The sequence below is a fragment of the Balaenoptera ricei genome, chromosome 1 (genome assembly GCF_028023285.1).
Source record: "Balaenoptera ricei isolate mBalRic1 chromosome 1, mBalRic1.hap2, whole genome shotgun sequence".
NCBI lineage: Eukaryota > Metazoa > Chordata > Mammalia > Artiodactyla > Balaenopteridae > Balaenoptera > Balaenoptera ricei.
Genome location: NC_082639.1, coordinates 154,906,572 through 154,921,859, shown reverse-complemented (window position 1 = coordinate 154,921,859; position 15,288 = coordinate 154,906,572). Strand labels below are relative to the sequence as shown.

The 15,288-nt window shown below is 41.8% G+C and overlaps 1 protein-coding gene across 2 annotated transcripts in view; it reads left to right on the top strand.

The window, feature by feature from the left end:
• Positions 1–9,830, top strand: part of HSD11B1 (hydroxysteroid 11-beta dehydrogenase 1) — a 48,214-nt gene extending 38,384 nt beyond the window's left edge. For both annotated transcript variants that reach the window (XM_059904419.1, XM_059904429.1), the window contains exons 6-7: positions 7,542–7,685; positions 9,291–9,830. In XM_059904419.1, the coding sequence (XP_059760402.1) occupies positions 7,542–7,685; positions 9,291–9,508 (362 nt within the window). In that variant the 3' untranslated portion in view covers positions 9,509–9,830. The remainder of the gene's footprint in view (positions 1–7,541; positions 7,686–9,290) is intronic.
• The last annotated feature ends 5,458 nt before the right edge of the window (positions 9,831–15,288 follow it).

Below are 15,288 nucleotides of genomic sequence, written 5' to 3'. Positions count from 1 at the left end.
GTTCAGTATTTTGTGTGTGTGTGTGTGTGTGTGTGTGTGTGTTTGTTAGTTTCAGGTGTACAGCAAAGTGATTCAATTATACATAATATACCTATTCTTTTTCAGATTCTTTTCCATTATAAGTTATTACAAAATATTGAGTATTGTTCCCTGTATTACAGTAGGTCTTTGTTGTTTATCTATTTTATATATAGTAGTGTGTATATGTTAATCCCAAACTCCTAATTTATCCCTCCCCACCTTTCTCCTTTGGTAACCGTAAGTTTTCTATGTTTGTGTGTCTATTTCTGCTTTGTAAATTAGTTCATCTGCATTTTTTCTTTTTAGATTCCACATATAGGCAATATCATATGATATTTATCTTTGTCTGACTTACTTCACTTAGTATGATAATCTCAAGGTCCATGCGTGTTGCTGCAAATCACATTATTTCATTCTTTTTATGGCTGAGTAATATTTCATTATATGTATATATATTTCATTTTACATATATCTATATATATATACACACACACACACACACACACACACACACACGTACCACACCTTTATCCATTCATCTCTCAATGGACATTTAAGGTGATTCCATGTCTTGGCTATTGTAAATAGTGCAAATAGTGCTGCAATGAACATTGGGGTGTGTGTATCTTTTCAAATTAGAGTTTTCTCTGGATATATGCCCAGGAGTGGGATTGCAGGATCACATGGTAACTCTATTTTTAGTTTTTAAGGAACCTCCATACTGTTCTCCGTGGTGGCTGTACCAATTTACATTTCCACCAATAGGGTAGGAGGGTTCCCTTTTCTCCACACCCTCTCCAGCATTTATTATTTGTAGACTTTTTAATGATGGCCATTCTGACCAGTGTGAAGTGATGCCTCATTGTAGTTTTGATTTGCATTTCTCTAATAATTAGCAATGTTGAGCATTTTTTCATGTGCCTGTTGGCCATCTCTATGTCAATTCAGTATTTCTCTTCACCACTTAAAACGTTTTTTGAAACCATACAGCTATCTGATGAATTTTTCAAAAACTCTTCTGCCATGGCTCCTTCCGTACCCCTCTCCTTTCTTCCTCTTTCCCTTTCTCTCTTTTCTCATCTTCCTCTCAGGAACAACAACAATAAAAACAAATCTGTCTCTTTTCTCCTGCAAAATAACTTAGAATCCTTTTTAGTATTTTGAGCATTACCTAAGTCATAATCAAGAATAGAAAAACGGAATACACTAAGCTCCATTAGTGGGACAAAAATCACTGCTATGGGAATGCAGGCTATGGGTTCACATGGTCCCTTGCTTCTGCATTTTTGTTGCTACCTGAACATATACATTATGAAATGCCATAGTCAATATCTTTATCATCATCTAAAGGGTATGTATAATGGGCTGAAGGGTGACCCCCCCCCCAAGCATATGTCCACCTGGAATCTGTGAATGTGAGTTTATATGGAAAAGGGTCTTTGCAGATGTAATTAAGGATCTCAAGATGAGGTCATCTCAGATTATCTAGGTGAGCCTACATCCAATGAAAAGTGTCTTAATAAGAAGAGCAGGACTTCCTGGGTGGCTCAGTGGTTAAGAATCTGCCTACCAATGCAGGGGACACGGGTTCGAGCCCTGGTCCAGGAAGATCCATATGCTGCGGAGCAGCTAAGCCCAAGTGCCACAACTACTGAGCCTGTACTCTAGAGCCTGCATGTCGCAACTACTGAGCTCACGTGCTACAACTACTGAAGCCCGTGCACCTAGAGCCCATGCTCCGCAACAAGAGAAGCCACCACAGTGAGAAGCCTGCGCACCCCAACGAAGAGTAGCCCCTGCTCGCCGCAACTAGAGGAAGCCCATACACAGCAACGAAGACCCAACGCAGCCAAAAATAAATTCAAAAAAATTTTTTTAAAAAAGAGCCACACATTTTACAAAAAATAAAAATAGGGCTTCCCTGGTGGCGCAGTGGTTAAGAATCTGCCTGCCAGTGCAGGGACACGGGTTCGTGCCCCGCTCCGGGAGGATCCCACATGCCGCGGAGCAGCTAGGCCCGTGAGCCACAACTGCTGAGCCTGCGTGTCTGGAGCCTGTGCTCCGCAACAAGAGAGGCCGCGACAGTGAGAGGCCCGCGCACCGCGATGAAGAGTGGCCCCCGCTCGCCACAACTGGAGAAAGCCCTCGCACAGAAACAAAGACTCACCACAGCCTAAATAAATAAATAAATAAATAAATAAATTTTTAAAAAAAATTTAAAAAAATTAAAAAAATAAAATAAAATAAAAATAAAAGAGCTATAGACACACACAAAATTTTGAAGGTGAAGGCAGAGATTGATGTATCTACGAGCCAAGGAACACCAAAGATGAGGAGCAGATATTAGAAGCTTGAAGACAAGAAAGATTTCTCCACTAAAGTCTTTAGAGGGAATGTGGCCCTGCTGATACTTTGGTTTGGGACGTCTAACCTCCAGAACTATGAGAGAATAAATTTCTCTTCTCTCAGCCTCCAAGTTTGTGGAAATTTGTTATGGCAGCCCCAGGAAACTACTACAAAGGGACTAGGAGTAACTAGCCCTATCTTTTTACGGGTACCCTCATCTGTCAGCTTAAAAGTGAAAATATTGGGACTTCCCTGGTGTGCAGTGGTTAAGAATCTGCCTGCCAATGCAGAGGACATGGGTTCGAGCCCTGCTCCGGGAAGATCCCACATGCTGCAGAGCAACTAAGCCCGTGCCCCACAACTACTGAGCCTGCACTCTAGAGCCCACGAGCCACAACTACTGAGTCCGTGTGCCACAACTACTGAAGCCTGCACGCCTAGAGCCCGGGCTCCACAACAAGAGAAGCCGCCACAATGAGAAGCCTGCACACTGCAACAAAAGTAGCCCCCGCTCGCCACAAGTAGAGAAAGCCCGCGCACAGCAACAAAGACCCAACGCAGCTAAATAAATAAATTAAATAAGTAAATTTTTTTTAAGTGAAAATATTTCTGCTTTTCATAAATTTTGCCTATTTGGGGCTTTTAGCTGTCGAGTAGAGAGAATCTTCACCCACTCAGGAATGGCTGGATTTGACACATGGCTCCTGAGAAACACTCATATAAAGAACGATGACTTATGTAGAGGAAATACCACCTTATGCTTGAAAGTGTGGGCCACTAGAGTCAAGTTTGAATTCTAATTTGAACCCTAGTTCTCCAACTCATTAACCATGAAACCTTAGGCAATTATTTAGCCTTTAGACTTTAAACTAGTATATAAGAGCTAAATATATGTTAGTAAATGTTAGCTGTTATTTAGCTCCAATCTTTATGATTATTTTGTTTGTCTGCTCCATGTGGCCGCTTATTTTGTCTGTCTGTTTACTTATCCTTTTCTATGACTGGAAATGGCTACCCCAGTCCCAATCTTACATGATGTTTTAGTTCAAAATCCACAGGGGCTAATTAGAACCCTGCTGTTGCTTATTTCAGTTTCTTGAGAGAGAGACCATGATATGTGTTCAAGCCATGGTGCATATTAACTACCACTGACCTGACCTTCTGTAGATGGAAAGACAAAACCTTTTTGAAGGGGATGTGTGTAGGAGGGCAATGGCGAGCATTTCTAGTACACTGAAGCTTTTTAAATCTCATATATTCAAACCTCTTTATTTCTTCCTTTATAGCATATGCTTTTGAGTTCATGCTTTAAAAAGTATCTCTTACCTTGAGGTTATATATTCACACATATTTTATTATTTTATTTTCCACATATATTCTCTAATATAATTTGAATTTATTTATTAGAATGGCATTTTTCTTTTCTCCAAATAGCTAGCTATTTGTTCCAACGTGATTTTTTGAACAGCTCATGCTTTTCTCACCAATTTGAAATACTAATACTACTAATGATAACATTTACTAAGTGTTTTCTAAGTGTCAGTTTGTGCTAAGTCTATTGCATGGATTACTTCAGCTTAGTAATATTATTATCCACATATTACAGCTAAGAAATGGTATACTTGGGATTTCACACCCAGGTCATCTAACTCGAGAACTCATAGTTTTGACAATTATGCTATTCTTATAAACAATTTGGATCTATTTTTGACTTAAACCACAAGGAAAATTATTGACATAACTGGAAGTCCAGATGCAGGGCAGGCAACTGACTTGGCTCAAGCTCAGTGTGTCCGTGACTCTCTTGGCTCTGCTCTCTTCCATGTGTGGCTTCATCCTCAGGCTGACAGTGAGATAGATGTAGCAATTTCAGCCCCCATATCCATACACAGAAATGTCCAGCAGAAGAGAAACAGGATTTCTACTTTAAGAAACTCTCCCATAAGGACAAAGCACTTTCCCAGACACTCCAACAAGATTCTGCTGAAGTCTCATTGGTCCAAACTGGGCCCCATGCCCATTCCTGTAACAATCAGGGGCAAGGAAGATGGTATTAAATAAATCATGCAAGCCACCCCTAAAGTTAGAGATGGTATCAGCTTTCCTTTGGCACATGAGCTACATAAAAGTGAGGGAGACTCTCGACATGGATTAGATGCAGCTCTCTGACACAGAAAACCTAAAACAACAGTGGATGTAACAAGTTAAAAGGCAAATCAAGTCTGGAGGTAAGCAGTATAGGGCTAGGATGGCAGCTCCATGGTAACCCACGTTCCTTCCTTTTCTCTAAATGCTCTGCCATTCTCAACATACGGCTTCTACTTCAAGGTCCATGATAGTTCTGGGGTCAACCTTCAGGAACCAAGAAGGAGGAAGGATTGAGAAGGGAGAGACTGATTTCTTCCTTTAAGGACATATCCCAGAAATCACATGACACACTTCTGTGTACAACTTATTGGACGGCACTTAGTCATTTGGCACCATCTGGCTGAAAGAAGCTGAGAAATGTGGACTTTATTCCAGATAACCAAGCCCAGCTACAAATCCGGGATTCTACTGCTAAGGAAGAGGGGCAGAAGACATTTGGAGAGAATACTGCAGTCTCTGCAACAGGTGGAAACATGAATTCAGTTGGGGTTCTGATACAGAGGAAGAAAAGGGAACTAATTTCTTGTTAAGCAACAACAATGTATCTTGATGCCCTGCTTGGGTCTTTGGTCCAGCCTTAGACTAGTCAGTAACCCAGTGGTATCAGAAACTCTGATTGGACATCCTATGTTACACACCCATTCCTGGAACTTGACTGCAGAGTTATCTCAAGCCAAAACTCATGATTGAGGATTGAAGATGGAGTGGTTCCCTACAGAGATTTGTTTGTATTTTTTGAATTTTTAAGGGTTCTTTATATATTAAAGATTGATGATATTAAGCTTTTGTCTGACTAATATGTTGAAAATGATTTTCTAGTTTATCATTTACCCTTTACCTTTATAGTGAAATTATTATAGTTACCATTTTGACTTATAGAAATTTAACATTTTGTATAATAAAATATTCTTTGCCTTTACATGTTTTTCTACTTTTATGTTAGAATGATTTTTCATAAACAAGAATCTGGTAAGTGTTTGCCTATATTATCCTCTTTCTATGATTGAATTTTTTAATCAGTCAGGAGATTCATTCTGCTGCAAATGTAACAAAAACTCCACTTAAAATGGCTTAACACTAAATAGGGTTTCCTTTTCTCAGGTAGTAAGTTCAGGGCTGGTTTGATGGACTTACTATATCTTCAAGAATCTAAGCTCATTCCACATTTTTGTTCTATAATCCTTAATTATATAATTAATATACAGCTTTCCCTCAAGTTCATAAATGACTACTGCAATTTTAGGCATCACGTCTGTAGTCTACTTAGAAAGAAAGAGAAAGGGCAAAATGTAAAAGCTGCATGTCACCTGAATCTGTCTATTTTATCAGGTAATCAATATCTTTCCTGGAGACCCCATCTGCTAGATTTCTCATTGGCCAGATTTAGATCACATGACTACCCAAAAGAGCAAGGGAATCTTGAAGAAGTAAATATTTTTATCTGAATACATTACTATCCTGAACAAAATTAGATTCGTTTATTAAAGAAAGGGAAATGGATATTGGGTAGACAACACCACCTGCCATAATTTTCCATGTATCATTTTCTGATATATGACATAAAACAAGGAGCTAACAATTTTTTCCAATTAGTTAACCAACTTTCCCAGCATCTTTACTGAATAAATCATTCTTCCTTCATTGATTTGGAATGAAACTTCATTATATTTTAAAAACTCACAGAGGTTCCAATTCCAATAATGGCAGGGTAATACCTAATAGACCAACCTTCTCCAGATAACAAACTTGGGCAAAATACAGAAAACAACCATTGAAAGCACTGAAGAGAAGAATCAAAAGAAGAAACTGGAGAGTTGTTGGCACTTGAGAGAGGGAAATGACACTAGATGAGTTTCCCAATTTTGTAGCTTGTGCTCAAGGGCAGACCCCAATCAGTGTCATTTTTAGGATTGAAATCTGCCATCTTACTACCTTGTAAAAGCAGAAGGAAGAGTTTGGGGTTTCTGTAGCAGCTGGAAAGTGAAGGGAGACATCCCAGAAAGGAAAGAGCCACAGTTCAAGAGCACCAAATTCTGTATGTAAACCCTTCACAAATCTCTATTTGTCCCCTGAAATACTCACAGGGCAGTGTAGATACCAAGAAGCCCAGTTAAGATTCAAGTAATTAAACAGAGATTTCATCTGGTACCTACTGCAAGAGACACAGAGTTTCAGCCAAGTTAACTGCTCACCAAAAAATAAAAAATAAAAATGAATACTCTTTGGAGGAATATGACAGAATCCAGAGACTCTTTCAATATCAAGGATACAATGAAAAATTACTGCACATACAAGAATAGGAATATGGGACCCATACTCAGGAGGGAAAGGCAATCAATGGATATCAGTCCTAAAATGACCCAGATTTTAGAATTAGCAGACAAGGATTTTAAAGTAGCTGTTATAATAATGCTGAGCAAAGAGTCTAAGGTCTCAGGACACCACTACTCTCTCCTCTTGGAAAGGGTATAATGAATAGGTTATGCTATCAGGCATATGTCCACATATCCTCCAAAAAACTGAGTGAGAATTAACCAGGCTGATGAAAGTAAGAAAAGTGATATGGAGTAGAAAACAAAGACAGGAGTTTTCATTCCCCTTGCATAGAAAGTAAATCAGTGATAGGCCTCTGTGTAGAGAGCCCTTGCCAAACCCTTGGATTCCAGCGCTCTTGGGTCAGAGGTGGAAAAGTTAGCAGCTGTGGAATTACATGGCTCTTTCATAATCCACTTATTTACCATCTTTACTAAAAATTTAACTAATCCCTCTTCAATGAAGGCTTTCCTGCAGCCCACTCCACACTGCATCCCAGTCTCATCAAGGGGAGTTTCTTTGATACCTTAATGTTTTTTCTCTTTCAGAAATTCAACACAGCATAATAATCTCTTTGGGGAGTAGAGAGAAATGAAGACTCAAAGGGTAAAAGGACTTCACAGGGGTTACAAAGCCTGCTACTGATAAAACACAGATCAGCTCTGTCAGAGTTGAAATAGGTCCCCGTGTTAACCCATCTCTATATCATTTAGGGAAAACAGCTAATCCACTTATTGCTGCCTATTCTGCAAGCAAGTTTGCTCTGGATGGGTTCTTCTCCTCTGTCAGGGTGGAATATGCAGTGACCAATGTCAATGTGTCGATCACCCTCTGTATCCTTGGCCTCATAGACACAGGTAAGGTCAAGAGATTGGAATAAATGGCCTGTAGATGGATTGTCTTTCTTACCATTGTGGGTAAAGAGGGTGCTGAACTCCCTGATATCGTCGTGTGTCATGCAATGAAAACCAGTGACAGCGCTAGTCCCCCTTTAATGAAGGGGCTCCACTGTCATTAGTGGAGCCTCTGACTGCTCTTTGACCCTTCTTTCCATTCTGACCACCAAGTGTGCTGAGTGACACCACACTCATCATATGACCCAATTCTGAACACCTTAATGTCCTCATGAAAACTCAATGGCCATTATTTTCCTATGTGAGACTTATCAAATGTGAGTTTGTTTTCCTTAATAATACACCAGTAATAAGACATAGATATCATGGGCCCTTTGATATGATACACTGAGAAGGACACAGTATCATTTTGGGGGTATTCTTACCAAAAATTCATAACCTTATTCTAATTATAAGAACAGTGGACAAACCCAAATTGAGGGGCATTACACAAATCAATTGAACAGTACTCTTCAACAGCATCAAGACCATGAGAGACAAGGAAAGACTGAGGAACTGTCAGAGATAAGAGGGAAAATAAGAAGAAATTACTATTAAGTGAAATCCTGGATAAGATCCTGGAATATATAAAGGATATTAGTGAAAAAATAAAGTCTGCAGTTTAATTAGTAAGGTTGTTCCAATTCTATCGTATCTATTGTTGATAATTGTACAATGGTTATGTTGTTGTGATTGAAGAATATAAGGAAAAACTTTGCACAATTTTTACAACTTTTCTGTAAGTCCAAATGCAAGTTTATCTAAAACATGTGGCAAGTATGATAAGAAAACTTTATTTAAGGGACTTCCCTGCAGTCCAGTGGTTAAGACTCTGCACTTCCACTGCAGGGGGCACGGGTTCTGTCCCTGGCTGGGGAACTAAGATCCCGCATGCCGCGCAGACAAATAAATAAATTAAAATTAAAAATTTTTTTAAATAGAAAAGTTTAAGAGTAGTTGAGTAAATTGAGTAGTAGTTACAGAACGAGAGAGAGAGAGAAACAAAGAAACACAGTGAAACAAGGATGGAGAGAGAGAGAGAAGCTGGGCAAGAAGGACACGAATACCTGGAGGAAGAGAGCAGGTAACAATAGTTTCCTTCTAAGTGAAAGTGGTTGGTGTTGACAAGGGAGCAAAGGCCTGGATTCTCGTCCGTCATTTCCTTTTATAAATCAGTAGTCGTTATCATACCTCACTCTGGTTTTGCCCACTGACACTTCCCATCATATGACCTCTATCCTCATTCTGCTCCCCCATATTACTCCCTCACTCCAGCCAAAACACCCAAGAGAGGAGTATGATTCAAATCTCCCAACAAGTAACCTCCAGCTGCCTCCACAAATCTTCATCCAGTTAGATGGGGCCCGTATGAACACTAAGCCTCCCTTTGCCCAATAGGCCCTAAACATACCCAGTCTTCTCCACGTATTCCTGCCAGGGCCCGTGGACCTTGCGGAGCAAGCACTGGCCAACAGCCCCTAAAAGCTAAGCTGTTGGTGTCTGCAGGCCTTCTATCGTGTAGACTCTACTAGTCTTAGATAACCCCACTCTTCTCTTGTCGTTCTACAGAAACAGCCATGACAGGAACTGCTGGAATATACAATGCAGAAGCATCTCCAAAGGAAGAATGTGCCCTGGAGATTATCAAAGGGGGAGCTCTGCGCCAAAAGGAAGTGTATTATGACAGTTCGGTCTTGACCCCTTTCCTGCTGGGAAATCCAGGGAGAAAGATCTTGGAATTTCTCTCCTTACGAAATTATAATATGGAAATATTTATAAACAACTAGGCACTTCCCTAGGGCTAGGCATGATAAGGGAGCTTGGAACAATTCTGCCTGATATTTACATGAGCTCCATCACGAAGGTATCTCCCCAGAGAGATATGAGTGTCCCCAGGGGGTAGCAAGTCACATATCACATCTCACAATTTAAAGAAGTTCCTCTAACACTTATACAGTAGAAAGTGTATGAATGTCATGAACCAGCAATTGTGAAACTGATAGTAACAATAGATATAATTACAAGATAGTTATATCAAATTTATCTCATATGTAATAATGTTATAATGCTTAGTCAATATTAATTATAATAAAGGTCACATAAACTTTATAAATTCATACCTCATGGCTGTAACTTCAGTTCATTCAGTACGGCTCCATTAAAACTATAACCTATACATGTGAAATTTTTCAGTGCACATTTCTTATTTTGTGATATGAACCTTTTATCTCTTTTTGAGTTGAAGAAATCATCCTGCTCTTCATTTAGTGAACATCGTGTCTTTACCATTTTGTATATTTCAGATACTCTATATTATTTCATACTGCTCCTTTGGGAAGGAGGACATCTGGGTATGAACAACCAGGGCAAATCCAAAGAAGTGGAGGTTCCTGGAAACTGGAGCCACAGAGCCTACACTTGTTTATTGTACTCAGAGTGCATCAAGCATCTGTACACTACATGTGAACACTCAGTAGTATATTAGAAGTTTGTAGAGGAGGGGTTGGAGTTCAAATCCTGTCAGTCACACATTTAGTCATTCATTCATTCAACAAATACCTATCAAACACTTGCCAGGCATCACTTGACTACAGCAAAAGAGGAAACAAAACATTAGCAACTCAATAAAGCCCTATATTGGCCAGGTCCCCCAACAGGTAAGAGTGGCAAACTTGATAATTTTAGTAGAGGTTAATGAAAAGGAGCTTTTTTTTTTTTTTAATTTTTGGCTGTGTTGGGTCTTCGTTTCTGTGCGAGGGCTTTCTCTAGTTGTGGCAAGCGGGGGCCACTCTTCATCGTGGTGCGCGGGCCTCTCACTGTCGCGGCCTCTCTTGTTGCGGAGCACAGGCTCCAGACGCGCAGGCTCAGTAGCTGTGGCTCACGGGCCTAGTTGCTCCGCGGCATGTGGGATCCTCCCAGACCCGGGCTCGAACCCATGTCCCCTGCATTGGCAGGCAGATTCTCAACCACTGCGCCACCAGGGAAGCCCCGAAAAGGAGATTTTTTACAAAAGTGTGGGCAAGGTTATAGGGAAATCACAGAGGTAATGTAGCATCTCAGGGTTAGTTGCAGCTATTTCCAACCCTAGGCCCACCATTGGGAAAAGAGGTGAGAACTGTTATAAAAGCCCAGATAGAAAGAAGTGTTTGCAGAGTGCCACATGACAGGAGCTATGACATTCAGTTAAAGGATGCCACCAGCCCATCAAGGACCACAGGGAAGGGATCTGGGGAAATAAATATACCAGCCTCATTCACTTCCCTCCCTCTGATTTCTTGCTGGTATTTTCTATTAGGTGAACAAAGGGGCAAAGTGTAGATTGATATAAACAATACAGGTCAGCATACCCATACACAGAGCAGGGTGGAAAAGGATGGAGAGTGTTTGGAGGGATAGATGGTGTATATCTAGCACAAACCCAACACTCCCAAATGTAGAGTTTCCATGGGAAGTAATGCTGAGACACAAGACATGGGTCTGGAAGTGTAGGGTAAATTTCCTTTTCTCGCTTCTTAATTTAAATGGCTGGTCAGCAGAACAAATTGGAGTCCATTGAGCTGCCAGCCCCATGGACAAGGAGCTGGATCTGGGAGTGTGAATATGGCTGGACTTTCCTTAGTCCATAACATGGACCTTCCCAGGTTATGTCCAGGGCAAGGGAGCAGGAGAGACCTGACTGAACCTGTGTGTGAGAAAATGGACCAAAATCCTGAAGTCTGGTTTCTGACTATACAGCATAATATACACACACATACACATGTAAAATGAGATCTAGTAGATGTCTTGTTTTCTGACCAGTCAGATTAACACTCCTCAGTCTCCTGTAGAAATGAGGCTCCCTCTTCACAGACTTTGCTGATGACATAGAGTGCAATAATTCCTTAACTGAAGGGTGGGGACAATATTAAAAGCGACTTAGAATTTGCTTGGGTAGAGGTTAAATGTCTTACTACATGAGGTTTTCCCCCAGAATCCAAAGGGGATGATCTCAGAAATTAGGTCTGAGAACCAATACCACTGACACCCTCATCATTTGCTGTCTTCACTAACCTGGACATTACAATCCCCTTGTCTTCAGCAGCATGACTTTACTCTTCCAAGCAGGTTCAGGGCTGCCGGACTTCTTACATGGTGGCTCCGGGCCCCAAAGGCACATGTCCTGAGAGACAGAGCCAGGCAGAAGCTGTATTGCCCATTACGACCAACCATATGTTATTAGTGAAGCAAGTTTATGAAGATCCACCCCATTTCAAGGACAGGACATACAGACGCCACCTCTTGGTAGAGGGTTGTCATGTCACATCGTAAGAAGAGCATGCGGTGTGCTCATAAGGAAGATCATAAGGTGTATGGATGCAAGTAAGAAACTGCTGTTCCAGACCCAGAATCGGGGGCTTCTGTGGGTGGCACAACTGGGGCAAGAAGCCAGGTTTGCAAGAGCTGAGGCCCTGTAGATTGTCAACAGGATGGGGGCAGGAGGCTGATGAGGTGGAAAGGAGACAAATGCCGAGACTGGGGCTTGACTGGATGACAAGTTTACAGCCAGAGTCAGATTAAAATTAGTTTTGCCTTCAGGCTGAACTTTTAGGGTTCACCTTAGGCCCAAAGACATAATAGGACTTCAGCCTGGGACTTCCCTGGTGATCCAGTGGTTCAGAATCCGCTTTCCAATGCAGAGGATGTGGGTTGGATCCTTCGTTGGGGAACTAAGATCCCACATGCCTCGGGGCAACTAAACCCATGCCTAGAGCCCTGCACAACAAAAGACCCTGCATGCCACAACTAAGACCAATAAATAAATACATAAATAAATAAATAAATAAATAAATAAATAAAATTCAAGGATCTTTAAAAATAAATACATAAAAGACTTCAGCCTGAGTTCAGTAGAAATCAGCTGCTTCTTGATTCTGCTCACTTATAACTTATTAGGCAGCATGGGGAAAGCAGAGAAGCTATAAAACAATATTAAGGTAGTTAGCAAACTAAACTTGTGGTCTTTCCAAGGGTGTGTTGGTAAATGCTTAACAACTGGCTCTCCCGAAAAGAAAAAAAAAGAAAAAAGCCCTGATGTGTAATATTTGCCTACTTCCATGATACAAATACTCTCACCATGGTCAATTTGAAGCCACCAGTTGCCACCACTGAATTTGTATTAGCAGAGCTAAGCACTGTCAGTTCGCTCAAACCTGCACAGCCGGCTCCAGCACTCAGCCTGACTTTCACTTTCCACATTCTTAACAGAATTAGTTATTCTTAAAGGGCCAGCTCAATGCCTCGCTCCTCTTCCAAGGACTTGCAAGTAACAGGACAGCTTGTTTCCATCATTGCTGGAGAAGAAGAAGGAACAAGGGCTCCCTGAGACAGGGGACGGTCACATTCTTCAACTCTAAGGACGTCAGCATCTTGCATGAAGTCATGGCCTTAACCCAAGTGTCTGCAAGCCCTGAGTCCACCTTCATGTTCGCTAGCACTGCATTCCCCTGGGAGCAACAGAAAAACCCCTGCAATGGCTGAATCAAATAGAGATTTCTTTTCCTTCCATAACAAAAAATCTGGGAAGAGCAGACCAGCACCTTTGGCAGCCAGGCTCCTTCTATATTTCCAATTATCCATCCTCCTACTTGTCACGGTGGGGTCACAAGACAGCTGCCCCACCTTCAGGATCATGCCAAAAAAAAAAGAGAAATGTGAAGGGCCAAATGTGTGCACCAGCTGATTCTGACCCCTAATAAACAGCCAACAGGAAAGCCCCAGCCAGGACTTCAGCTTACATCCCATGGGCTAGAGTCACATCTTGGGTCCCTACAAGAGAGGTTGAGAAATGGAATTTTCAGCTGAGCACATGTCCACCCCAAACAAAAATGGGGTTCCGTTAGGCAACCACAAGTGTTTGTCACAAACGTAAATCACCTCAGAAACAAGTCTGAGATAGAGTCAGAGCAGAAGGACACAGTCCCTAAGATGCCAGGCTCCTAACCATGGTGACAGGACCCCCTCCCACTGACCATCTGCACAGTCCTAATCAGCCACAGCTCCCCCCATGCTGGAGAACATCCTAGGCCTGCCACCTCTTCAAATTTCCTTTTGAGAAACTAGGAAACCTCTCCTCAGCAAAGAATGTAATAAAAGGCCCTAAGATATCAGGTAGCAGGGGACCCTGAGGTGACCTCAGAGGCTGAGACTCACATGGGCATGGGGGACAGTCATCCAGCTGCTGTCTCTGGAGAGCTCCCTCTCAAGGACAACTAAGTCCCACCTCGTCGCCAAGTCTGTCCACACAGGCTGGGCCTTTCTCCTCAGCTGGGCCACCCTGGGCCAGCATCACAGGCCTCCGCTAGAGTCCATGGCAAGCTCCAAAGATTCTCCAGAGCAGTGATCTCTGAAACTTTGGATCCCACACTTCATCATTAAAAAATGATTAGGCATATGTATTTCTGATAGATATATAGCTACTATTTATATAATATATGCATGTAATATTTACTAGCACAAAACATATGCAAAACTAGAAATCTTAAAAAGACAAGATAAAAAAATAAAGAGAAATTCTAATATTTTTCTCCCTACACCCCAGTAGTCCCTGCAACACATCCCCTTTGGAGACTAAGGCTCTAAAGTTGTGTGAGAGGAAGAAGTCAGCATATGTTATGCTACTAACCAGTCCTTTGGGACCTTAGTTGCAGGCCTAACCTTCCCTTGGCTCAGAGTGTGCTCTTGTTCCCCTCTGAGGATGCTACATGTTGGGTAGAACCCTTACCCCTTCTGGCATTGCCTGCTGTCCAGGGAATTTGCCAAGAACCCACATTCTTCTTCATTAGTGCCCATCCCAGAGCACGGGGACACATATGCTAATCAAGTCCCCTAAGCATCCCTTAATTTCTCAAGGGAGGTATGAGAACCAAACTAACTTGCAGCATTAAGGGAAAAGAAAAACACATAAGTACCCATGCTGTCTCACAATGTCTCCAGCAAGTCTGCCTCAGTGTCAGCCTCTCAGCACCCCTAGATCACCAGCCCACCCCAGAGGGTCGCCAGTTCATGAAGGATGCCAAGAAAAGTCAGGATACCCCTTACTTGCTATATCCTCCCCCGCTAGTTGTTAGACTTTAACTTCTTTAACTTCTCTAGTTGTTAGACTCACAAGTTTTCTAGTTAGACTTCGAATATGTCTAAATTCTCTAGTTTTTAAAGGTGGGGGAATGGGAGACAGGGACGAAGACAGGGCAAATGTGAAAAGAAAAGGCAGACAAGAAAAGAGAGAACTTTTAAAAAGGTAAAATAGCACTTAGAACTACAACGCCCAGAGGCAAAAAAGCCAGGAGAAGCAGAATTAAGTCTGCACAGATCCCGAGCACACAGGGTGAGGACACAGCCTCACAGCGAACAGCAATGCCACAGGAAAAAGGAGAGGGGGAAATGGATTCCTAAAAAAGAAAAGTACCAGATGAGCACCTGCTGAATGGGGAGGCTTTGGAGATGGGAGTTGCTGGGAAGGAAAATAAGGAAACAGAAGCCAAAGGGGAGGGTGTATTGGCTCACTGCATGACCTGGAACCAAAGGGTGG